The sequence below is a fragment of the Bufo gargarizans genome, chromosome 3 (genome assembly GCF_014858855.1).
Source record: "Bufo gargarizans isolate SCDJY-AF-19 chromosome 3, ASM1485885v1, whole genome shotgun sequence".
Taxonomy (NCBI): domain Eukaryota; kingdom Metazoa; phylum Chordata; class Amphibia; order Anura; family Bufonidae; genus Bufo; species Bufo gargarizans.
In genome coordinates, this window is record NC_058082.1 from 422892773 (window position 1) to 422919683 (window position 26911).

Here is a 26911-nt window from a genome sequence, read left to right on the forward strand (position 1 = left end):
TTTGAAGAGACAGTTACCAGGTAGTTAGTTAAATTGCATTTAGGAATTGTAGCTGGGGGTGATTGACTGCGGTTGGTCAGTAAGTGATATCCGGTTCATCCACTGATCTGTGTGATAGTGAATGACCTGGATAGTCGGCTCGTGGACCAGGAACCCACGTGGTGGCAGTTACCGAAGTGTAGTGGGGGGTGTTAGCCGAATGGTAATACCCCGGTCACGTGAGGTCTCTGTGTGTGCGCAGACTCCGTCACAGACCACTACGTCACAGCTGTGGGATCCGGAGCGATCGGATCCATAGTTCGTGACAGCCGCCACCTGTTGATGGGCCAATCACTGGATGCAGCGGTGACCTGTCACCCATGAAGTAAATCACTGGGTCACGCACTGCACGGGTAACAAGTCACCACTGCGGCCAGTGATTGGCCCATCAACAGGCTATTGATTCCCAAAGACCCGAGACCCGAGACCAGAGGTGGCTGTCGAGCGAAGCAGCTGGAATCCAGCGGTATGGACCAGGTAAGTATGAACCCCACTGCGAGGTCCAGCCACTCTGAAGAGGTCTGTTAAAAAGTTTAGTCTTCTAAAGAAATTAAAAAAATTCTGTAAAAAATAAAATGTTTTCACTAAAGCACACATGTGAGAACACAGGAGCGGGTGAGATTACATCTCCCCTGCTTAACAGCCACTTAAGGGGGAGGGGGGGACATATGTGGTGGGCAGCAATAAGCAGGGCTTTTGGTACAATGGTGATGCCCTTGTTGCACCAAACAGCTCATTTTCAGAACACAAAATCATGAATCTATCAGGAATGAGGGCACCAATTGGGATATGGGAAACAGCGTTTGAATAAGGAGACCACAGCACCTCACCACTACACTTGGATTACCATGGAGATATGGTATGTATGTTAAAAAAAAAAAAGCAGCCTTCCCTACCAGCACTCACTAAACTGAATGCGGCTGCAACATCTACATATGCGCCCTTCTCTCACTATATTTGCAATATATGGAAAATTGACAAGCACCGCTGCTGGGTTTACATTACAGAGTATTGCACAAAAAGGGCTGGTGGCACATATGTACAGGTAATGGGGGGCAAGTAGCCACTTAACATAGTAGTATGCTCAGGCCCAGGATCTTCAAAGTATCTGACAATGGTTTACAAAACAAGCTAACATATAAATTTTAAATTATTTATTTGCAATTTAAACCATGTGAAGTTTCCTCACCTCCATCCACACTCTGGCCATGTGCAAACATAAGGCTTCTCCCCCGTGTGTCGCCGGAAGTGGGCTTTAAGGTGTGAGCTTTTGGTGTACATCTTGTTACATCCAGGGTGACTGCATTTATGAACTCTGATCACTGTTTGACCACCCTTCGGGATTTTCTGCTGCCCTTCACTGACAAGTACTCCTCCTAAAGTCAATGGCCGGACAGCCACTGGTAGAGGAGCAATTCTAACATACTTTTGGTCCCCAGGTGAAGTAGGTCCTGGGACTGGAGCCAGTGCCAGGCTTTGGCCCTGTACACTGATTACAAGCTGTGTAAGACGGACACCACCCATCGTGCTCTGTGCCAAAGAAGCAGCACCAGGCACAGGTTGGATTTGAAGGATGACCGGAATATTGCTTGTCGTGGAAGGTGGACTGGCTGAAGTATCTGGAGATAGTGGAGTTGATACATCTTCAGTTCGTTCAGTTGTGTCTGTATCTGAAGTCTGCTCAATTGTCGTGCAATTCTGAACCCAAGTTCCAGGCATGGGCTTCTTCTCAACCAGCTCTTCTCGGATAAGGTCCATCTTTTCCATTAAAAACTCCTCAATTTCTTCTAGTGTAGGACTGAAGTCTCCAGAGATCTGGGCACAAAAATCTGGGAGTTTTAACTGTGTCATTGGAGTAGCAGTCTTTGGTTCCTCCGCTGATTTTACCAGTTGGGATAAAATAATTCCTTCCACATCTTTAAAGCCTCCTTCATCAACACCCGTCTTCTGTGTCGTGACGGTACTGTTATCAGGCTGTTCTGGCAGACATGGAGAGGAAGGACTGGCATCATTCTGCAGAAGGGTGAGCGCTGATACATCTCCAGATTGTGGCACAGTCATGTTTTGCCCACATGGAAGATCGGAGGCAGACAGTGGTTCCCTGCAGATTAAAGAAACCATGTTCCAGGAAAATTTACCCCACACCCATGCCAATTTGGGGTGGTGGATTGTCAGAATTGAATCTCCTGCAAGTTGTCTTTAAATATGATGACTTGAAATGATCTGTAGATAAATAAAAACTAAATTAGATTGCAAGTTAGGCAACATAAAAAATATATATCATGTTCACCAGTGGCTAATTCTACATTTGATTATCTCCACATCAAAGCAGGCCCCGAAAGTTCGGGCCGTTCTATATCGCTTTTCACTGTTGTGCATACAGAATCTGTATACTGTAGCTGTGTAGCGGTGTACGAAAGCCACAGTTCTACCGGTATAGAAGCCACAGTGAGGTGGCAGGAGAGCACATCCCAGCTCCTGCTTGTGCCCGCTAAAGCCTGGCATAGTGGAATACTGTACAAAATCATGGATTATATTTCAAACAAAAAAAACAAAAATTTAAACTACATAATGCAGAATTTTTACTCACAAATCTGCAGCTTACTGATTTCTGGTGTGGTGTGAGCATTGACTTCAATGGGAAAGTAAAAATCTACAATAAATCTGTAATAAAATGTATTGTTGTGGATTTTGCCACGCATAACCCACACCATCCACAACCACTGGTTTCTAAACCATTTTTTATATTTTGGTTTTGTATAATCCACAGCAGCAATTCCACACCGAAATTCACATGAGTTGGCAAGGATTCATCTTGCATATATCCCTGCAGATTGACATCAGATTAGCTGCAGAAAGTTTACACTGCAAATCCGACCTATGTGATCTTACCCAGACAGTTATAGGGGTATTCCGCTTGTTATAACTTATCCCCTATCCATAGGGAAAACTATTGGATCGGTGTGTGTTCTACTGCTGGGACACCACCCCCCCTCAATCACGAGAATGGGAACACTGTACCCCTCAGGAGCAGTAGGTCAGGCAGCCAAACTACCACTCCATTCATGCCTATGGGAGCTCTGGAAATACGGAGTGATGTACTTGCGGGTTCTTCAGAACTCCCATAAACAATGGAGCAGCAGTGCGCATGCTCGACCTGCCGCTCAGTTCATTTTTGGGGGCTACAAGAGGTACAGGTTACCCATTCTTGTGATCAGTGGGGGATCCCAGTGGTAGGACACCCACTGATCTAATAGTTATCCCGTATCCGGTAGATAGGGGATAACTTCACAACTGGAAAACCCCTTTAAGTGTGTAGGTCACATTGGATTCATTATTTAGGCCTCATGCACATGACCATGGCTCCGCATAACACAGACACCGGCCACATGTGTCCCACACGCACCGCACTATTGTTAATATAGCTATTCTTGAACATTTTTTATCTTTTTTTTTGCGGGACAGAGGAACGGACATACAGATGCAGTGAGCACACGGTGTGCTGTCTGCATTTTTTGCAGCCCAGTTGAAATGAATGTGTCCGCATCCGATCTGCAAAAAATGTGGATCGGACATGGACCAAAAATACGGTTGTGTGCAGGGGACGTTACTGGGATTTCACGAAACAGAAATTAACACCTTTGTGGCTCACAGCTGTTCAGACCAATTTATATCTGGATACATGCAGCCATATACACTTACATGCATTCCTCGGCTATGCAGTCAGTAAATGACTGAAGACATATGTTCTAAACATCAGTCGTATGTGACAGAGGGTTTTCAGGGGCCTCATACAAGTTCAGTATCCGTTCCAGTTGCTTCCCTAACACCACATGATCCTATATCCTGTTAGCAGCATGTACAGTGCAGTAAGCCATTTCATGATTCATCTATGTATTTTCTTATAACAAGCTACACAGCCAAGGGTCCCGAGCCACACGTGGGGAGAGGCAGTAGGCCTGTGTCAGTAGGACCCCTGATAATGGTGTCATTTACATATGAATACACCGTTTCATTTGTAAATTACATTGATTTTCATGTCACTTTATGAAAGTACATACTACTTTTTTAAAGGGGTTGTATCATCTCAGATGACGGGGCATATTGCTAGGTCCACCTCTGGGACCTGCACCTATCTCGTAAATGGAGCCTTGCGCCTCGCGTGGCCACAGCTCCCATTCATTTCTATGGGGCCGACGGAAATAGCCAAGCCACCACTCGGCTATTTTTCGGCGGCCCTATAGAAATGAATGGAGGGCAGCTGTAGCAAATTTTTTTTTTAAAGTGACTTTTCCATTGCAAAATCTGCACGGTATAAATTGACATATCGCAGATTTTGCAGAGCGGGTCAATTTACGCAGCGTGTGGATGAAGTTCCTCAAAATGAAAATGAAAATCAGAAAATCATGAAAATCTGTGATGGTGAACCCGCAGTGTTTCAGCCGCGTGAGGACATACCCTAATAGTTTAGGCGCAGCCCTAGCCTAAGGCTGGGGCTACACGTTATGTGTCAGCAAGCTGCAGAAAGTCTTGCGACAAAAATAAAATACGTGCAACCATTTTAGAGCAGTGAAAAAAGCCAAGTCGCAGACAACTCATGACAGAAGATCCACCAAGTCTGGATGTTTCGGGACTGTTGCGGCAGACAGCGGATAGTCCATGTTCAGTACTGTTTCCATTTCTGCAACTTGTTGCTTCACTGCAGGATGAAACTCATCACATCTTGCCTGCGTGAGAGGCAGGATTCAGATGAACCGAAATAACGTAAAAACCGAAAATATTTAAAACTAGATGACATGTAAGAGTCATCTGTTCTGCAGATTAGAGAGCTGTCCACCTGCATAGGTTCAGCGTGTCAAGAGTTATATTATCTAACATCCTGGAACCTCAGGAAGCGGCTTCGTGTGCTTAAATAACCACAACCGCTTAACCCTTGTGCTGAAACACGCAGGTTCTCACATCACACCAGATACTTCTCATCCACTTCTGCACCAGTGATCTTCCGTCCAGGGCAAGAGACGCTGGCAAAACCATCAAAGGCTGTGACTTTCTGTGGAACCTTTACCGGAGTTTACCTACTGAGTAACAGCTGTAGTCCAAAACTGTCAAAAACAGGTGTGAATCTTTCCATGACACCTCATCTCGGTGTAGGCACTACTCCTAGTTAGCATGTGAAGTGGCGTAAAGCGTTTTCAGATCAAATCCCGACGATCTGATGTTGATGACTTCACCTAAGGATAGGTCATCAATATGGGGAAAGCAGAAAACTACTCTAAGGTTAAAGGGGTAGCCCACTTATCCTGTATTGATGACTTCGGGTACTTTCACACTAGCGTTTTTCTTTTCCGGCATAGAGTTCTGTCCTAGGGGCTCAATACCGGAAAAGAACTGATCAGTTTTATCCTATTGCATTCTGAATGAAGAGTAATCCGTTCAGGATGCATCAGAATGCCTTCCGTTCAGTCTTTTTGACTTTTCAGGATGGAGAGAATACTGCAGCATTCTACGGTTTTATCTCCGGCCCAAAAAAACAGAACACTTGCCTAAATGCCGAATCCGGCATTTTTTCCCCATAGGAATGTATAAGTGCCGGATCCAGCATTCAATTTGCCGCATTGTCAGAACCGGTATTCCGGTCTGCGCATACCTTTAAAAATGTGAAGAAAAAAAAACAAACGTATCCGTTTTGCCTGATGACACCGGAAAAACGGATTCGGTATCACAATGCATTTTTCTGAATGATCAGGCATTTTTCAGACTGATCAGGATCCTGATCAGTCTGAAAAATGCCTTATCAGTCAGAAAAAAATGACATGCCTTTGCATACAGTTTGCCTGATCATGCAGGCAGTTCAGGCAACGGAACTGCCTGCCAGAATCAAACAACGCAAGTGTGAAAGTACCCTTATCCTCAAGATAGGTCATCAATATCAGATCGGCGGAAGACCCACTGCAGACACCTCCGCCGATCAGCTATTTGAAGCCAGCGCTATGTTCTTCTCCCTGCTTGCCGTCGCAGTGGTAAGCAGGGGTAATTATGGCTCCTCTGCCCCATTCACTTCAACGGGACGGCTTGGTCAGTGAAATATGGAGGAGCTGTAATTACACTGCTGACAGCAAACAGGAGCGTTGCGTTCTCTATATACAGCTCATCGTCTGATAATAATGACCCATTCTGAGGATAGGTCATCAATATTTAAGGGAGCTGCCACATATGTAGGTTTTTTTATGCAGTTTATTATCCCCTTTTTTTTATGGCAGCAACCACAGAGTGACGTTTTTGCCTCATTGCCTGGTGTTTTCCTCCCATAGGCCTCCAAAAACCGCATGTGCAATGTGTGTTGCAGTTTTTTGAATTATTTTTTTTTCCCCTTCGTTTTTTTTGTATTTTTTAAATCAATGCTTTTTTACCCATACAACTCTACAGAGAGAGGGACATCGCAGTGGAGCACATGCTTTCCTCTTATAAAAAAATTAAAAAAAAACACCAAAAAACGGCAATTACAGTATATTTTATATGTGAGCCACAGCAAAATGAATGTGTTGAGCGTTCCAACATCCCTTAAATATATACCACAGAAAACCGTGGAGCTAATACTGTACATCTCAAAATATCCAGCAGGCTCATATAGCTCTATATCATCATGGCAACGTGCCCACGTCGCACAGCATTTATGCTCATGGAGCAACTCTGTATACGTGGCAGTGCCTCAAATTGCTATGTGAGCAGCCATAGCCAAATGAATGGTTCCCACATAGAAGAAAACTAGACTGGATGCACACATGGCGAGACGGATCTGCAACTGTCCTATTCTTCTGAATGGGGCTTGCAGAAACCCATGTGCTTGCTGCCGTACACACCCCATCATTTTCAGTCGCAGACCTTTCTGTAAAAATCTGCCGTGTGTGAATAGACAAATCATGTGGCCATTAAAACCAAAATGTATTTCTGTCTTTTTTTTTTTTTAAGTAAAGCAATTTATATTCACATTACCATAAACTATATCTATTACCTATATTTCTCCCTTAATACATTTGGGGTCATTTATCAAACTGGTGTAAAGTAGAACTGGCTTAGTTGCCCATAGCAACCAATCAGATTCCTCATTTCATTTTTCAAAGGAGCAGTCAAAAATAAAAGGTGGAATCTGATTGGTTGCTATGGGCAACTAAGCCAGCTCTACTTTACACCAGTTTGATAAATTACCCCAATTTTTTTTTTTTTATATATTATGGAGCCCTTTGGCAGCGCGTCAAAAACACTTACGATATTTGAAACTGTGATCAATGTGAGATCCATATTTGAAGTAAATGCTAATTTTTCAGTATGGATATTTTGCAGCTTAACCCTAGTGAATCAAGGACCCAAGGCTGCGGATGTTGTCGCAGATTTTCAATGTAAAGTGTAAACGCTCCACTGAAAATTTGTCCAAGTAATTGCCATGCTGTGGCTTGTCATCTACTTAGCTGGTACTGTATTTAGTAGATTTTCTGCACGAAAATCGAGTAATGCACAACGTCTGCAAGAAGCCTAACTTGTCATTAGGGAATTCATGTTCATGCAACTTAACCCAGCAATGGAAACTGCGAGGACCACACTGCTGATATTTCTAGTGTGGCGTACGGCGTACGTGGAGTAATATCTGCTGGGGATACGTGCAGAGACTGAAAGCTAGCTGCTAATTTTGGCACAAGCAAGTTTCTTGTAACTCTGCCATGTGACTTACCCACATTCATACCAGCTGCTTACTGTATGGCATATACTACATGACACAGCTCGGTGCTATTATTGGGCTAGCCACGGCAACAGAGCGTGACTCAACAAAATTAGAAATGTCAGTCACACAGGAACATTATATACACCGATTAGCCATACCATTACAATTACAAGATGAATAACATTGATTATTTTGTAAAAATGGCACCCGTCAGGGATCAGCAGCAAGTGAACGGTCAGCTTTTGAAGCTGATATATTAGAAGTGGAAGAAATGGGCAAATGTATGGATCTGAGTCACTTAATCAAGCGCCAAATTGTGTGGTCCATCCACGTGCATGTTATTTTTTACACATATCACCTACCTAAAAGGTTACTGCATGGCAAAGAACTCAACAGGGGTTATTTTATAAAAAAAGCCCCAGCAGCAGCAGTGCAGGGGCTATCAAAGACCTCCATAAAACAGCGGCCTTTGATAAATGACCCCCAGTGTGTTGACTTGGCCTCCACATTCCCCATGTGTCAATCTGATCAAGCACCTGTGGGATGTGCTGAAATTACAAGTTCAATCCATGTAGATACCTTGCAATTTAGGCATCTTGCACACGAACGTTGTGCATCTGTTCCGTGCATTGGAGACCGCAATTTGCGGTCCCCAATGCACGGGCAACGTCCATGCTGCGGCCGGGACAGATCGAGACCCATTCAACTTGATCTGTCCGCACCGAAAAAAGTTCTATTTTTTTGCGTTGCGGAGACATGGACAGAAACACCACGGAAGCATTCCGTAGTGCTTCCGTGGGGTTCTGATCCATGCTTCCGTTCAGCATCTCAGTGATTGCGGACCCATTCAAGTAAATGGTTCCGCATCTGTGATGCAGAGTGCACACGGGCCGGTGCCCGTGTATTGCGGACACGCCGTATGGCGGGCATACAATGTTCGTGTGCAAGAGGCCTTTCAGAATTTAAAGGATCTTGGCGCCAGATACCACAGCACACCTTCAGAGGTCTTGTGAAGTTCATGCCTTGGCAGGTCAGAGATGTTTTGGAAGCACTATGGGGACTTTCATTTTATGACAGGTGGTTTTAAAGGGGGTTATCTCTTTTTAAGGGCTCACACACACACGGCTGTTGGATGTTTTGCGGTCCCTAAATTGCCGATCCGCAAAATACTCATACTGGCTGTGTGCATACTGTATTTTGCGGAACAGCCGGACCCTAATAGAACAGTCCTCTCCTTGTCCGTAATTTCTTTTGTGGAACGGACATACGAAAACAGCATGCACATGGAGACATTTCAATTTTTTTGCAGCCACAATGAAGTGAATGGTTCCGCATACGAACTGCAAAAAAAACTGGAATGGACATGGAGGCCTCTCAGGCAGACCTTCCCACATGGCTGGAACCAAAGCAGGAAACCCCCTAACTTCACACAAAGGCCTCATGCACACGACCGTTGTTTCATTCCGTGTCCGTTGTTCCGTTTTTCGTGATTTTCTGCGGACCCATTGACTTTCAATGGGTCCGTTGAAAACTCGGCTAAAGCACCGTTTGTCATCCGCGTCCGTGATCCGTGGTTTCAGTCTGTCAAAAAAATATAACCTGTCCTATTTTTTTCACGGAAAACAGTTCGCAGACCCATTCAGGTAAATGGGTCCGTTAAAAAAAACGCGGAGGCACACAAGATTGTCATCCGCGTCCGTTTTTTTCCTATCATTTGCATGGCAAATTTGACTTAGACTTTTTTTTACTTTCCTTCATGTCTGGTGATCCTCCAAAAATAAATGAAGACACACGGAAACAAAAACGGATCAAGGAACAACGGAACCCCATTTTGCGGAACGGAACACAACAACGGTCGTGTGTATGAGGCCAAACATGTTCAATCCAGGAAATATGCGTAACAGCTGCATTTCACGGACCGAACACGGCTCCTCTAAACTGAACACACAGCATCATTATGACTTATGATGCCGTGAGCTCCTGCCTGACCGCAGGTCCACTGTACTGTACTGTACTCACGGCATTATGTGAGGAGCAGTGTTCGATTCTGGAAATGCAGCCATCACACAGAGCACATTTCTTGGATTGAACACGCTTGTGTGAAATTGGATTTACATTATCTGGAGGACTTTCTTCCCTTTCTGTGGGTGAGCAGCGGCTCCTCAAGCGCCTGCATCTCCCAGGAAGCAATGTAATTAGCTCTAAATGTGTTTCTCCCTGATAGTCCATCACATATAGCCCCAGTGATACATATGGGATATAATGTCCTTCTCCACTATCTACAGAGATATACATATATATTTCTATGAATTTAGGGATGGATGAATAAATGGAAAGTGGCCGAGTCGCTTCACCTGCATCATATGAGATCAATAGGCTGATATACTGAGAGAGGGAGCAGGAAAGCTACTGAGCATGTCTGTCCACCACTGAATGCAGGAGAAGGTGGACCAGAAGGATATAGCAGGGGGCGCTACCAGAGAGGTGAATGTATGAATGTAATGTCCATTAAAAAATACTTACTTATATTTATATAACCTGAACATAGCAATAGTACTTCTCATGCACTGCAGTATTCAAGGCACAGTCATACTTTTTGAGGTATAACCCGTTTAATATTATGGCTGATCAATGTAAATCAATACCATATACAGGACTGGTCCCCAGCAGAAAGCACTGGGAAAGCTTCCTTCCCTCCACTGGGATTTGTTCCTATTACTGGCAAGCTGGAATACACTTGCGTACGACTCTGAACCGCACTGGCTTCTATCATTAGGTCTGACCTTGATGTATGCTGCACCTGTCAATCATCACTGTACATATGACTACTATTTATTAAAGGGACAATACCTATTCCCTGATAAGTAGACCATGAGGGTTCCCCCAAAATTAGCTATAATTGTTTGGAAAAGTATCTGGTTAGTCCAACATCTCTCCGCCACAGAAGGAGCCTCTCCACTCTGAAAAAGGGGTCCCAAGCAGGACATATCAAAAGTGATGTCTGCTTTAGAGGGGTTTTCTGAGAGTTTGATATTGATGGCCTAGCCTCAGGATATGTCATCAGTATCTGATTGGTGGAGGTCCGACTCACGGCATCCCCTCCGATCAGTTGTTGGAACAGGTGGCGGTGGTCCATTGAGCGTCGTGCCTCTTCACAGGCCATGTGACGTCACCTTCATCAGTCACGTGACCTATTCGCAGATCAGTCCCATTCAAATGAGATAGGTCATCAATATCAACATCTCGGGAAACCCCTAAACATGAGCCCACAGCTATTGGTCACCAGCACTTAACGTCCACCTTATCTTTTTCCTGCACTGCATATACAGTAAGTGGTTACATACAGCTACTAGTCTGCCCCTGATCTACAAAACATCATCCATAATCCAGTTATACTACACATCATCATAAGGGCTCATGCACACGAACAGTGCCCATTCTGCGGACAGCAAATAGCGGTCCACAATGCACAAGCACCGGCCATAGACCCATTCATTTGAATGGGTCTGCGATCCATAAGATTCAGTCCGCACCACAAAAACACAGAACATGTTCTATTTTTTTGCGGTGCAGAGTTACGGACCGAAATCCCACGGAATTGCTCCATAGTGCTTTCGTGGGCTTCTGCTCTGTGCCTCTAGTCCACACTACTCCGTACCTCATGGATTGCGGACCCCTTGAATTGACCCGCTATTTTCAGGCCTCAATACAGGCACGGCAACGCACACGTTCAGCCCTATCTCTAACTGCCCAGAAGGGCAAGGACTCCTTTCCTTACTCCTCCAAATTAAAACCTAGGTGAGTGTTGATTTTGAGACTATAGGATAGTACATACCCAATATCCCAGGTTGTCTTCTAGGATAGGGATGTGTTTAAAGGGGTTTTCCAAGAATTTGAGACCCTGTTCACACCAGAAAATCTGCAACGTTTTCTGATAACTTTCCCTTTAAATGTAAACTAGGATGACATAAAGGGAGAGGTGGTCACAAACATGCCTAGTGAATGGGCACCATATTTATCATGCCAAGTGCATCATGGTCACAGAACTTTGCTTTATCCTCCCAAAACCGCTTTCCCCAGGAGCCGGTTGGGTGGGGTTCATGGTAATACAACTGGGGATCACTGGATCATGTACAGGGCAATGCCAGGATCAGACTGGCAAGGTGTACCCACAGATCTGCATCCTGCAGGATTTACAGGAGGCAGCCTCTATGACAAGAGGCTGTGGGGACACACCCACCTCCTCCTGTGACAGCCCAGCTGCAGCCATGGGAGTAACTTTTCTGATAAATCTACATGGACGTCTAGTTACGTCCCCCCATGGAATGTCCATAGACACTCACATACTCATGCATGCCTCACATGGAAGGCGGCCGTGGACGAATACATGCATGCCCCACATAACACGTCAACTTTCCGCACACAAGGAAACTTTACAGAACACCAAACGCATGCGCCAAGTCCCGTCTGCATAAGCCGTGCGTGTGAATGAGGACCAAGGGGGGCAGCTCACCTGTCGGACAGCGCGATCCCCGCTGCGTTACCCCAGGGCCCGCATGGCGCTGCCGCAGCTCCCGTCTTCCATGCTGGCATTCAGCACTCACATGACTAGGGGAGGCTCGACCAGTAGACGTGCGCACCCATTGGACGGCATCAGGGGGGCTCGGCTGCAGAGCGTGGCTCTCATTGGTCCTCGTAGTAAAAGGGCTCGCCTCTGGCCTGCAATGTTACGTCAGAGAAGAAGAAGGGGGGGGGGGGGGAGTCGCGTGTCATGGGGGCAGTGTTTGTAGATGTGTGTGAAGCGCTCTCTGGAGATCGCCCTATCTCTGGGCTTGTGTTCAGGACAAGGCAACTAATAAAGTTATACTGGAGCGTCTGGGCACGAGGGGGCGTGTTCTTCTAGTCCAGGGAAGAGTTAAAAGCCAGCTCTCCCTGGGCCTACAGCGTGCTCATTGTGTACCAGCCCAAGAGCCACGTGGCTCAGCGTGTTGTGACCTCAGCCTGCCATGCTCTGCACGGGTGATGACATGGACGGATGGCTTCCGCACTTGCATTTAAAGGGCGTTTCCACCCGAAACATAACATTGCTTACTTATTTGTAATCCTTCAGTCTACATACGTTGGTTTCGCATTAATTTATGTCTGACCCCATACTTTGGAGGGGGACATAGTCCACAGGGGGCAGAAAGACAACTGCCTGTCACTCAGGATGGGTGATCTTCCAGTATAGTCTACTTTTTGATATAGTTACTCTGTAACAGAATAAAACCTCCTACCCCAGGGTTGGCAACCCCCGGCAAGCAAAGAGCGGTACTCTCCTTATTGCTTCACCAGGTCCCCTCAACTCCCTTTCAGGTTTGCCTTCAGTTTGTGGTGGCTGCACCTTTAATAAACAAATTAATGTCAGACGCGCCAGCAGGGCCATCTTTAATATTGATTGGACCTTGGCCAAAAATTTACTTGGGCCCCCTGGATCCTGCCTTCTCACACCCTAGCAGGCAATCACGCCCTCCACCACAACACACACACAAAAAATCCACACATCTGGTAGAGTACAGTGAATGACTGTAAATACTTCCAGTTCTGAAGACTGGAGCGGCTCAGGATCAGTGCTCTGGGCAGCTGGGCTCAGGCTGGAAGTGGGCACCGATCTGCAGGAAGGAGACCAGGGCTCGGCTCACCCTAGTGTTACAGTGCACCCCACAGTATGCAGTATAGCACCCTATAGTATATAGCACCCCATAGTATGCAGTATAGCACCCTATAGTGTACAGCACCCCACAGTATGCAGTATAGCACCTTATAGTATACAGCACCCCACAGTATGCAGTATAGCACCTTATAGTATACAACACCCCACAGTATACAGTACAGCACCTCACAGTATACAGCACCCTACACTATACAGCACCCCACACTATACAGCACCCCACACTATACAGCACCTCACAAGATACAGCAGAGCAGTATAGCACTCCACAATATACAGCACCCCACAGTATACAGTAGAGCAGTATAGCACTCCACAATATACAGCACCCCACAGTATACAGCAGAGCAGTATAGCACTCCTCAATATACAGCACCCCACACTATACAGCAGAGCAGTATAGCACTCCACAATATACAGCACCCCACAGTATACAGCAACCCAGTATAGCACTCCATAATATACAGCTCGCCACAGTATACAGTAAAGCACTATAGCACCCCACAGTATACAGCAGGCATCCTCAAACTGCGGCCCTCCAGCTGTTGTAAAACTCCCAGCATGCCCGAACAGCCTACAGGTATCAGCCTATAGCAGGGCATTGTGGGAGTTGTAGTTTTACAACAGCTGGAGGGCCACAGTATGAGGATGCCTGGTATACAGCAACACAACAGTATACAGCACCCCACAGTATAGCACTCCACAATATACAGCTTCCCACAGTATACAGTAAAACAGTATAGCATCCCACAGTATACAGCAACCCAACGGTATACAGCCCCCCACAGTATACAGTAGAGCAGTATAGCCCCCCCACAGTATACAGCCCCTACAGTATACAGTAGAGCAGTATAGCACACCACAGTATACAGTAGCTTACAGTATATTAGTATAACAGCCCCTGACACCTTTTCCTGATGTAATCTTTACAAAAAAAAGCTCCACAAGTCTGGCAAACTTCTCCTGCAGCAACACTCCTGGTAGACAGGACCTTTGATGACCTCATAGCCATGTGACCAGTAATATTGCTAGGTTACTGGTCACATGGTGATGATGTCATCTAAGGTCCATAAGAGAATCACAGCTCTCATAGTTCGCTGCCTGGAGCGCCGGCGGGCAGGCATAGCATGGTATGGCAGCACCCCCCTGTGTAGCTGACAGCCTGACACCCAGGGCAGTGGCCAGCAGGGCTCAAAAGGCAGCTGCCTTGGGCCCCCCAGGAGCAACTGGGCCCGGGGCAGCTGCCCCTTTTGCCCCTTGTTAAAGACGGCCCTGCGCACCAGGCCCGCCGCTCCTGATGTTTCCCACCACGCCAGCCAGCAGAGCAGACTCTGCTATGTCACAGGCTGGCTGTGTAGCGGTTCGATTCACTGTGCTGTGCCTTTAATAAATGAATAAATGTGAGATGTTTAGAATAAGCCACGGCACTCCAGAGGGATTCCAATCGATTTCTTTTTATTACACCTTGTGCAGCAACGTTTCAACCTAACGGTCTTTATCAAGCTCCCAATACACAGGTAACACAGTGAACATTAAATACAGTCCCATAGCCCCGCATTGGTTCCTGCTAGGCCCTTCCCATTAACCCTCCCTTTACTTTCCTAAAACAACATTCACATATTGCCCACTCCATAATCTATCTAAAACAACATATACTTTTGTCTGTCACATTACCATGCTGTAGGAGATTCTGCCTTCTTTATTCGGGTGCATATTCATGCTTTCGTTTTCCCATGTGTTCTCGGCGTCCCTGCATGCCTACTGCGCCTGCGCGGCATCGTCACTTCCGCCCTTCCATGCGTACTTCCGCCAGGCTTTCGAATCATGTGATTCTGTCGCTCTGGTGACGTATTATCATATGATCGTACATCGATCATTTATCTAAGTGTCAGGCTCAGTTACCCTAGATATTTAAACATTATAGGCAGGACGAGACCTGTGGTTTCATGGTGCGGGCCGTCTGGTGCATATCAAATATAAGCCGATGTTTTATCAAACTATCAGCTGTACCATTTCACTACTATTCAATTGCTATTAAGAGGCTGCAGCTATCGGGTCCATTATTACATCCCTAATGCATCAGCATTTTCTTATTACATCTCCAACACTTCAGAATGAATCTCATGGCGTTCTATTCACAGGTTATTCTTGCAGGTTTGCCATCATTCATCCAGTGGCTGGTGTATAGAGCTAGCGTTCTAGGGGTAGTTAGCCCCCAGTCCACCGGCTCATCCAGTCCCATACTGTCATTCATTCTTATAGGAAAAGTTCCAATGGGAGCACATAGGGTAGCCCCTCCTTACGGGGAGTCACCCTCATCCTCTCATGACTTCCTAATATTTTATGGCTAATCCTGCTACATTTTAAATAGCCTCCAGCGCCATTTCACTCAATTTACAGAGAAATTCTCAGATTATAGGATATCAAGGACTGGATCCTTCTAGCTGCAGTCTCAAAAAGCATAAAAAAAAAGACGTTTTATATATGGTGCAAACCTTGACAGACCCGTATCACCACCAGAGGACCCGTTCAACTATTTCTCATGCTTCCTTATCAATTATAGGCCTTTCATTTAGAGGCATCGTAAGCGTCAAGAGGCGGTTCTCCCACAGCATGTATGTTGACACCATCTATGGACAAAAGAAAAGGTTTTATTAAATGAACTCTTACCATAAAAATGGAGACATAGGCAAATAAAAAGAAAAAAGGAGTTAGATATTGTACATCTATATATGTATACATAAAACCGGCTATTCAGCCTAATGTCTTTTACGCACAACCCAGTAGAGAGTCAGAAAAGGGAACCAACCTTAAATTCCCTATTCAGGCCCTTAGGCTCCATTGTTTCCAGCTCATAAATCCACCTTAGCTCTTTTTGTTTTAGCAGCTTCTCCCTATCTCCACCCCTCCTTAAAGTTGGAACATTATCAATGATCCTATATCTCAATTGAGAGACATTATGTCTATATTTCCAAAAATGCTCTGGCACTGGTAGCTCCGTTTCCTCATCACAGTCTAGACTTAGTTGATTTTTTTCTTTTTCTTTTTTCACTAGTAGCTTGCGTATAGTGTACCGATGTTGATTTATCCTGTTCTTACAGGGCTGCGTCGTCTCGCCTATATAAAGAAGGCCACACGGACACTGCAGGCTGTAAATAGCAAAGTCTGTGTTACACGTGTAGTGTCCTCTAATGTCATATTTCTTCCCTGTTCTAGGGTGGCAGAAGGAGTCTAAGGTGGATTTATGAGCTGGAAACAATGGAGCCTAAGGGCCTGAATAGGGAATTTAAGGTTGGTTCCCTTTTCTGACTCTCTACTGGGTTGTGCGTAAAAGACATTAGGCTGAATAGCCGGTTTTATGTATACATATATAGATGTACAATATCTAACTCCTTTTTTCTTTTTATTTGCCTATGTCTCCATTTTTATGGTAAGAGTTCATTTAATAAAACCTTTTCTTTTGTCCATAGATGGTGTCAACATACATGCTGTGGGAGAACCGCCTCTTGACGCTTACGATGCCTCTAAATGAAAGGCCTATAATTGATAAGGAAGCATGAGAAATAGTTGAACGGGTCCTCTGGTGGTGATACGGGTCTGTCAAGGTTTGCACCATATATAAAACGTCTTTTTTTTTATGCTTTTTGAGACTGCAGCTAGAAGGATCCAGTCCTTGATATCCTATAATCTGAGAATTTCTCTGTAAATTGAGTGAAATGGCGCTGGAGGCTATTTAAAATGTAGCAGGATTAGCCATAAAATATTAGGAAGTCATGAGAGGATGAGGGTGACTCCCCGTAAGGAGGGGCTACCCTATGTGCTCCCATTGGAACTTTTCCTATAAGAATGAATGACAGTATGGGACTGGATGAGCCGGTGGACTGGGGGCTAACTACCCCTAGAACGCTAGCTCTATACACCAGCCACTGGATGAATGATGGCAAACCTGCAAGAATAACCTGTGAATAGAACGCCATGAGATTCATTCTGAAGTGTTGGAGATGTAATAAGAAAATGCTGATGCATTAGGGATGTAATAATGGACCCGATAGCTGCAGCCTCTTAATAGCAATTGAATAGTAGTGAAATGGTACAGCTGATAGTTTGATAAAACATCGGCTTATATTTGATATGCACCAGACGGCCCGCACCATGAAACCACAGGTCTCGTCCTGCCTATAATGTTTAAATATCTAGGGTAACTGAGCCTGACACTTAGATAAATGATCGATGTACGATCATATGATAATACGTCACCAGAGCGACAGAATCACATGATTCGAAAGCCTGGCGGAAGTACGCATGGAAGGGCGGAAGTGACGATGCCGCGCAGGCGCAGTAGGCATGCAGGGACGCCGAGAACACATGGGAAAACGAAAGCATGAATATGCACCCGAATAAAGAAGGCAGAATCTCCTACAGCATGGTAATGTGACAGACAAAAGTATATGTTGTTTTAGATAGATTATGGAGTGGGCAATATGTGAATGTTGTTTTAGGAAAGTAAAGGGAGGGTTAATGGGAAGGGCCTAGCAGGAACCAATGCGGGGCTATGGGACTGTATTTAATGTTCACTGTGTTACCTGTGTATTGGGAGCTTGATAAAGACCGTTAGGTTGAAACGTTGCTGCACAAGGTGTAATAAAAAGAAATCGATTGGAATCCCTCTGGAGTGCCGTGGCTTATTCTACACTGTTAACCATTGGAATCCTAGGACCAGGATTTAATGCTGCAGGCACCACCACGTACCGGAGTAACTATAACAATAGTGAGTAGTGCTGTCTTATTGTCTATTTCTTGTTTGTGGAGGTCTGAAGACATGCACGCTCACCCAGCATAGTCCTTTCATTATCTATGCTGGTGATCGTGGGAGGAGAAAAATGGATACACCGAAAAGTCTGCTTTACACCAGTGAACAGATTACGCACATCTTGAGTGGGAGTGAAGATGAGGGAGCATTCCTTAATAAACCCACAGTGGATTTGATTAAACGCAAATATGAAAGTGAAAAAAAACAGCTTATCAACACCGAACTGCACCTATCCACCTTAAGAGAGTATTATAAAGCCGAACGTATTCCGAGAGGACTGAGGACACATCTGAGACCAATTCTGTTTCCCAATAATCCGGAGTTCCTGACCAAGTTTGCGTTTCTGGCGGATAGATTTTCCATGGATATGATGTTATTAAACATGGATTTTCTGCAACAAGATATGTTAAAAATACAAACTAGAATAACAGAGTATGAAAGACAACTACAATCCCTTCAAACAGAACAAGAGTACCAAATAATAAAAGAACGGATGGAGCAGGATTTAAAGAAATACCGTGATAACATCGAGACAACAAAGAGACAAAAGTGGAGCAGGGACCAAGACGACTATAGTAAAGGGAATATCTACAAAACAACAATAACAACAAATAGGAACAGAAACCAGAGGCCTCAAAGAAAATTCAAGACACAGATACCAAGAACTATCCGTGGGAACTTGACAGATACAGAGTCTTCAGGCGAACAAAGTGAAGCTTTTTTAGGAGAAAGAACAAGAGAAGCACACGGAGAGGGGGACGAAAATGCCGACACAGGGGAAAAGGGAGAAGAAGCTGCGAGAGTCACTCGATCAAAGAGGCCACCGACGGGAACCAAGTCCATCAAGAAATAAATGAAGAACGGGACAATACTCTAGTGGTAAATATTTCCTCTTGTGAACTATCTAGAAATGAAGTATTGCTCCTAAATAAGGGACTAACGTTCAGTCCAGAGACCGAGATCGACTGGTTTCAGATTGAAATGGACTTGCATAATTTCTTCAGGCGTATTAAACTTAAGGTACACTTTTGCGAAATGGCGCCTGTAGATGATAAGAAGATACATAACGAGATCCTTTCACTTAAAAGCGTGGGCCTCTTTCTCAAAAGTGACTTCCAACCACCAATGTATAATAAAGCTATTGAGACCTTTGTCTCCCTTGTCAGACTGGAGATTGAAAAACTTAAGAGATCGAAAATAGATCCTAATGTCACCAATCTGACAAGGGGAGAGAAAGTAGCTTTAAAAACCCTGAAAAATAGAAGGGAAATTACTATCAAAAGGGCAGATAAGGGAGGAGCCACCGTGGTAATGGACACAGAGAAGTATAAAATGGAGGTGATGAGACAAGTGAATGACAAGGAGATATACAAACCTCTAAGTCAAGATCCAAAATGGACCATTATACGCAAGATCAGACTATTGGCGGATAATGCATTCGCGAATGACCTGATTGATGCAAATTTACATACTTACCTTGTGCCTCAGAACCCGGTGACTCCTCTCTTATATATCCTCCCTAAGATACATAAAGGGTTGATAGACCCGCCAGGTCGCCCCATTGTGTCGGGCATGGGGTCAGTCTTTTCCAATGCAGCAACTTTTTTGGATAAAGTTTTAAGATCCTATGCAATGGAAGCTAAATCTTATGTGAAAGACACCACAGATTTTCTGTGAAAAATTGATGCACTAGAATTTCAAGAGGGAGATTTTTTGGTTTCATTCGATGTAACCAGCCTCTATACCAGTATCGATCATGAGCTGGGATTGGAGGCAGTCAAATGGGCCCTGGAAAGGTCGGATTTTGGGTCTGACACTAAATCATTTTTAATCTCCCTACTTGAAATTCTACTGTATCATAATTATTTTTTGTTTGAGGACGTGTTTTATGAGCAATGTCGGGGCACCGCGATGGGGTCCAACGTGGCCCCGACATATGCGAATATATACATGTCGAAAATGGAGGAGACGTCTATATACCCATCCACCTTCTACAGTAATGTGAGAGGGTGGATGCGGTATATAGACGATATTTTCCTTATATGGAATGGTACAGAAGAAAAACTACAGGAATTTCATGGTTACATTAACCAGTTGCATGATCAATTGAAATTTACAAAAGTGTATTCAGTGGAATCATTACAATTTCTAGACACGTTGGTCTATGTAAGGGAAGGTAAATTAGAAACCGATCTCTTTATTAAGCCAACGGATAGGAATAGCATGTTACGCTTTGATAGTGCACACCCTAGGAGGTCGGTGGAGTCTTTACCGTTTAGCCAGTTCCTGCGAGCGAGAAGAATAGTGTCTGAAGAAAGTCTGGTAGATGATAGATTTGAAAAAATGGGACAGAGATTTAGGGAAAGGAAATATCCCAAAAAATTGATAGATAGACATTTGGAAAAAGCCAGAAACACCAATCGACAGCAATTACTAGTCAATACAACAAAGAAAGAAGGAAAAACAGGCAGGATTCCATTTGTATCAACCTACAGTAAAATAAGTAATCGCATCTCAGGCATATTAAGACACAATTGGCATATATTGACACATTCTTTTCCTAATGTAATTGAGTTCCAATCCCCCCCACTGATGTCATACAAGAGGCCTAGAAACCTCAAGGATAGCCTGACATCAGCGGATGTTAAAACTAAGAAAAAAGAGGTTGGCAGAAGGGGGTGTTACCCTTGCTTGGGTTGCTGTAATTGCGGCAACCTAATCAAGGGTGACTCCTTCTGCCACCCTAGAACAGGGAAGAAATATGACATTAGAGGACACTACACGTGTAACACAGACTTTGCTATTTACAGCCTGCAGTGTCCGTGTGGCCTTCTTTATATAGGCGAGACGACGCAGCCCTGTAAGAACAGGATAAATCAACATCGGTACACTATACGCAAGCTACTAGTGAAAAAAGAAAAAGAAAAAAATCAACTAAGTCTAGACTGTGATGAGGAAACGGAGCTACCAGTGCCAGAGCATTTTTGGAAATATAGACATAATGTCTCTCAATTGAGATATAGGATCATTGATAATGTTCCAACTTTAAGGAGGGGTGGAGATAGGGAGAAGCTGCTAAAACAAAAAGAGCTAAGGTGGATTTATGAGCTGGAAACAATGGAGCCTAAGGGCCTGAATAGGGAATTTAAGGTTGGTTCCCTTTTCTGACTCTCTACTGGGTTGTGCGTAAAAGACATTAGGCTGAATAGCCGGTTTTATGTATACATATATAGATGTACAATATCTAACTCCTTTTTTCTTTTTATTTGCCTATGTCTCCATTTTTATGGTAAGAGTTCATTTAATAAAACCTTTTCTTTTGTCCATAGATGGTGTCAACATACATGCTGTGGGAGAACCGCCTCTTGACGCTTACGATGCCTCTAAATGAAAGGCCTATAATTGATAAGGAAGCATGAGAAATAGTTGAACGGGTCCTCTGGTGGTGATACGGGTCTGTCAAGGTTTGCACCATATATAAAACGTCTTTTTTTTAATGCTTTTTGAGACTGCAGCTAGAAGGATCCAGTCCTTGATATCCTATAATCTGAGAATTTCTCTGTAAATTGAGTGAAATGGCGCTGGAGGCTATTTAAAATGTAGCAGGATTAGCCATAAAATATTAGGAAGTCATGAGAGGATGAGGGTGACTCCCCGTAAGGAGGGGCTACCCTATGTGCTCCCATTGGAACTTTTCCTATAAGAATGAATGACAGTATGGGACTGGATGAGCCGGTGGACTGGGGGCTAACTACCCCTAGAACGCTAGCTCTATACACCAGCCACTGGATGAATGATGGCAAACCTGCAAGAATAACCTGTGAATAGAACGCCATGAGATTCATTCTGAAGTGTTGGAGATGTAATAAGAAAATGCTGATGCATTAGGGATGTAATAATGGACCCGATAGCTGCAGCCTCTTAATAGCAATTGAATAGTAGTGAAATGGTACAGCTGATAGTTTGATAAAACATCGGCTTATATTTGATATGCACCAGACGGCCCGCACCATGAAACCACAGGTCTCGTCCTGCCTATAATGTTTAAATATCTAGGGTAACTGAGCCTGACACTTAGATAAATGATCGATGTACGATCATATGATAATACGTCACCAGAGCGACAGAATCACATGATTCGAAAGCCTGGCGGAAGTACGCATGGAAGGGCGGAAGTGACGATGCCGCGCAGGCGCAGTAGGCATGCAGGGACGCCGAGAACACATGGGAAAACGAAAGCATGAATATGCACCCGAATAAAGAAGGCAGAATCTCCTACAGCATGGTAATGTGACAGACAAAAGTATATGTTGTTTTAGATAGATTATGGAGTGGGCAATATGTGAATGTTGTTTTAGGAAAGTAAAGGGAGGGTTAATGGGAAGGGCCTAGCAGGAACCAATGCGGGGCTATGGGACTGTATTTAATGTTCACTGTGTTACCTGTGTATTGGGAGCTTGATAAAGACCGTTAGGTTGAAACGTTGCTGCACAAGGTGTAATAAAAAGAAATCGATTGGAATCCCTCTGGAGTGCCGTGGCTTATTCTACACTGTTAACCATTGGAATCCTAGGACCAGGATTTAATGCTGCAGGCACCACCACGTACCGGAGTAACTATAACAATAGTGAGTAGTGCTGTCTTATTGTCTATTTCTTGTAAATGTGAGATGTGCCATGTAGGGCACGTCTCCTAGGCCTGCCCCTCACGCTTTCGGTTGCGCCTGCCACCCAAATGCATTCTGCTGCTACCTCATGGCTGGCTGGCTGTGTAGCGCTGTGATACACCGCGCTGTGCCTTTAATAAATGAATAAATGTGAGACGTGCCATGTAGGGCACGTCTCCTAGGCCTGCCTCTCACGCTTTCGGTCGCGCCAGCCACCCAATCGCATTCTGCTGCTACCTCGTGGCTGACTGGCTGTGTAGCGGTGCGATACACCACGCTGTGCCTTTAATAAATGAAGAAATGTGAGACGTGCCATGCAGGGCACGTCTCTTAGGCCTGCCCCTCACGCTTTCGGTCACGCCAGACACCCAAATGCATTCTGCTGCTACCTCGTGGCTGACTGGCTGTGTAGCGGTGCGATACACCACGCTGTGCCTTTAATAAATGAAGAAATGTGAGACGTGCCATGCAGGGCACGTCTCTTAGGCCTGCCCCTCACGCTTTCGGTCACGCCAGACACCCAAATGCATTCTGCTGCTACCTCATGGCTGGCTGAGCAGCGCTGCTGCTGTTATCTGTTACCTTGGAGCAGGCGGATTAAAGGAAGCTGGTGAGCTTGGGGATAAGGTAAAGGAGCATGGTGACCAATTTGGGAGTGAGGGGAGGATGGTGGGAGAATGGTGGGAGCTCTGATTATTACTGGGGGGGGGGGGGAGGGGGTCAGTGTATTGGATGCCAGTATATGGGGGTCCCCTCCACCAACCATGCACTTACTGACAGTGGTGAGGGCTGTTCTCCCCACCACTGTCAGTAAGTGCATGGTTGGTGGAGGGGTGTCCCATATACTGGTGCCCCATATATGTGACGAGGGTGTCAAGAGCCACATCTGACTCCGTTATACCCGGGGTCAGGAAGTCGCAGCGGGTGGCTGCGCGCTCTATGTCTAAAGATCACGTTGGTTCTTAGTGATTGTTTTCTGTGTTTGCCTTGCAATCCTTTTTGTCTCACTCAGGGATCCGTAGCTTCTCCTCCTCAGCTGTTTCTTGTCTGCCACTCCCAACCTCCTTATATTCTCCTCTCACACTTCTCTAGTTGCCAGTTATAGAGCTTCCTGCCTGGACTTCTATACTGACCCACTGGAGCTGTGAATCCTGGTTGTTGTTCCAGAGTGCTACCCTCCGGATCCCTGTTGGGCTTTTTGTTGTCTCCTGTTGTCGCCCACCTGGGATTATATGTTGAGTCTGTATTGTCTGTCCTCCCCTTGGTGTTTTCCTTTAGAGCTAGTGGTGCGGACTAGTGTTCCCACCGCCCTGTTCACTATCTAGGGCTCATCTTAGGGAAAGCCAGGGTTTTAGGCACGTGATCGGCGTACGGGTGAGGAACCCGTCTAGGGACGTCAGGGCAGCCAGGTGCCAACCGCAAGGTGAGTCAGGGGTCACCACCTTCCCTCTCACTTGGGCAGGGCCTTCCTCTTTCCCTCCCTCTGTGTCACGTATGTGATAGTCACGCCGATCGTGATAATATATTGTCCCTTAGGTGGATTCAAAGGAGCAGTGAAAAGCTATGTACATCACTTGAAACATCCAAAGAAAACACATGGGGAGATTTATCAAAACTGGTGTAAAGTAGAACTGGCTTAGTTGCCCATAGCAACCAATCAGATTCCACCTTTCATTTTACAAAGGAGCTCTGAAAACTGAAAGGTGGAATCTGATTGGTTGCTATGGGTGACTTAGTGAGTTCTACTTTATACCAGTTTTGATAAATTTCCCCCACAGTCCCATTTCATGTGTTGGAAATCACTTCTAGAGAAACTTGACTGTTGGAAGAAGATTACATTTGCATGCCAGTCTTTGGGTTGACGTATTCATGTGAACAAATCTCACATATGTTGTCGCAATTTTTGTGATTCTCATCTTCTTTATGTGGTGCCAAATCAGTTAAAAGTATAAGTATGTACATATCATACTGCTTTCACAATGAGACCAGGCACACCAGTTGGTTTCATTGAAGCATCTTCTCATCCCCCTGAGCCAGAACAAGAGAGAGCATTATTCAAGTTACATTGACTTAAATAGCAGACATGACATCACAAAAGGGGTGTTCCTTAAGAAGAGACTATTGGCTCCTTAACCTGATAGGAGTGGTTTCAGCAACTTCAACTCTGAGTTCATAGGTAGATTTGAAAAATGGCAACCTAACTCCCCCCTTCCCCTTCCCCTATTGACCTTAAGACAAAGGAATGCACACATGGCTCATACATCTGGTTTGCGGCCATCTAGTGGACAAAAATGTGTACTACAGAATGTTTACATTATATATAGAGAGATATAAAGCCTATCTCTCACAAATCCCTCCTTTTGTGGGAAATAGACCAAAGGTGAACAGGCAAAGTGCGGTACTCTCCCAACGCCCTAAACAGCAAAGAGCTGGACTTTCCTTATTGCTTCTCCAGGTCCCCTCAACTCCACAACAGGTTTGCCTTCACCTTGTCCTATTTACCCCGCAACCATCAACAAGGTGTTATTTACTTCAAGATGGAATAATCTTTGTCTTTGACAGGGGCACAGCACATATATATTGTGGGCATGGATGTATGAAACATTCTAATTTTTTTTCCTAAAACTGAGAACGATATAACAGCCTGATAAAAACAAATACTAAAAACATTGTAGTTGCTGAACCAGTTCCCAAAACATTATTCTGGCCATGATGTGATTAATTTCAGAATTTTCCCGTCAGTTCATTTAATAAAGTCCATCAATTTCTTCAGATCCTTGGTGATCCTTCCATCAGGGGCAGTGTGGTCCGGAATGTAGATGCAGCAGGAACTTCCAAAGATCTTGTAGTCGGTTCTGTAGAGTCAGTTGCTCAGTTGTTCCACCATTCCCTTCGCAGCATCACAGGTGTAATTCACAAATCTCCATTGATGACTATAGAGATGTTAAAGGGAACCTGTCACCGGGATTTTGGGTATAGAGCTGAGGACATGGGTTGCTAGATGGCCGCTAGCACATACGCAATGCCCAGTCCCCATAGCTCTGTGTGCTTTTATTGTGTATAAAAAAACGATTTGATACATATGCAAATTAACCTGAAATGAGTCCTGTCCCTGACTCATCTCACGTACAGGACTCATCTCAGGTTAATTTGCATATGTGGGTTTTTTACACAATAAATGCACACAGAGCTATGGGCACTGGGTATTGCGGATGTGCTAGCAGCCATCTAGCAACCCATGTCCTCAGCTCTATACCCAAAATCCCGGTGACAGGTTCCCTTTAAAGGAATTCTGTCACCTGGATTTTAGTGACAGAGCTTTTAACACCAATCACATCAGTCTGCTCGTTTTGTATTAAAATATACTAGTATTACTACCCTAAGTGTTGTCCTTTGTCTAGAAAATCGGTTTTATTAATATGGTAATTACCTGAGTAAGGAGTCCAAGGGGCTGTCCTTCCGGCCGTTGGAGCCCAGACTCTCCCCTTCTCCTGGAGCCCAGCACCGCCCCACTGCTAATTTTTTCACTCCTCATTGCCGGCTGGCGCATGTGCAGTGCATCATGTGAGGCCGATTCCAGGTGCTGACATGTGTATCCACAGAATGCGTTCGCTAAGCCATAAGCTCGCGCATGTGCCGTGGATACACATGTCAGCGCCTGGAATCAGCCTCAAAGGACGCACTGTACATGCACCAGACGGCAATGAGGAGTGAATAAATTAGCAGTGGGGCGATTCTGGGCTAGAGCAGCAGGGGCGCGTCTGGGCTCCAATGGCCGGAGGGATACCTTGGGCTCCTTACTCAGGTAATTACCATATTAATAAAAGCGATTTTCTAGACAAAGGACAACACTTAGGGTAGTAATACTAGTATATTTTAATACAAAACGAGCAGACTGATGTGATGTTAAAAGCTCTGTCACTAAAATCAAGGTGACAGAATCCCTTTAATCCAATCTACATTTTTTTT

The 26911-nt window shown here is 44.9% G+C and overlaps 1 protein-coding gene across 1 annotated transcript in view; it reads right to left on the reverse strand.

The window, feature by feature from the left end:
- LOC122933438 (Krueppel-like factor 15) overlaps positions 1-12356 on the reverse strand; it is a 32559-nt gene extending 20203 nt beyond the window's left edge. Inside the window, exons 1-2 of the mRNA XM_044288433.1 lie at positions 12270-12356; positions 1229-2262 (exon numbers count right to left, since the gene is read on the reverse strand). Coding sequence (XP_044144368.1) covers positions 1229-2160 — 932 coding nt within the window. The 5' untranslated portion in view covers positions 2161-2262; positions 12270-12356. The remainder of the gene's footprint in view (positions 1-1228; positions 2263-12269) is intronic.
- Positions 12357-26911: the final 14555 nt, after the last annotated feature.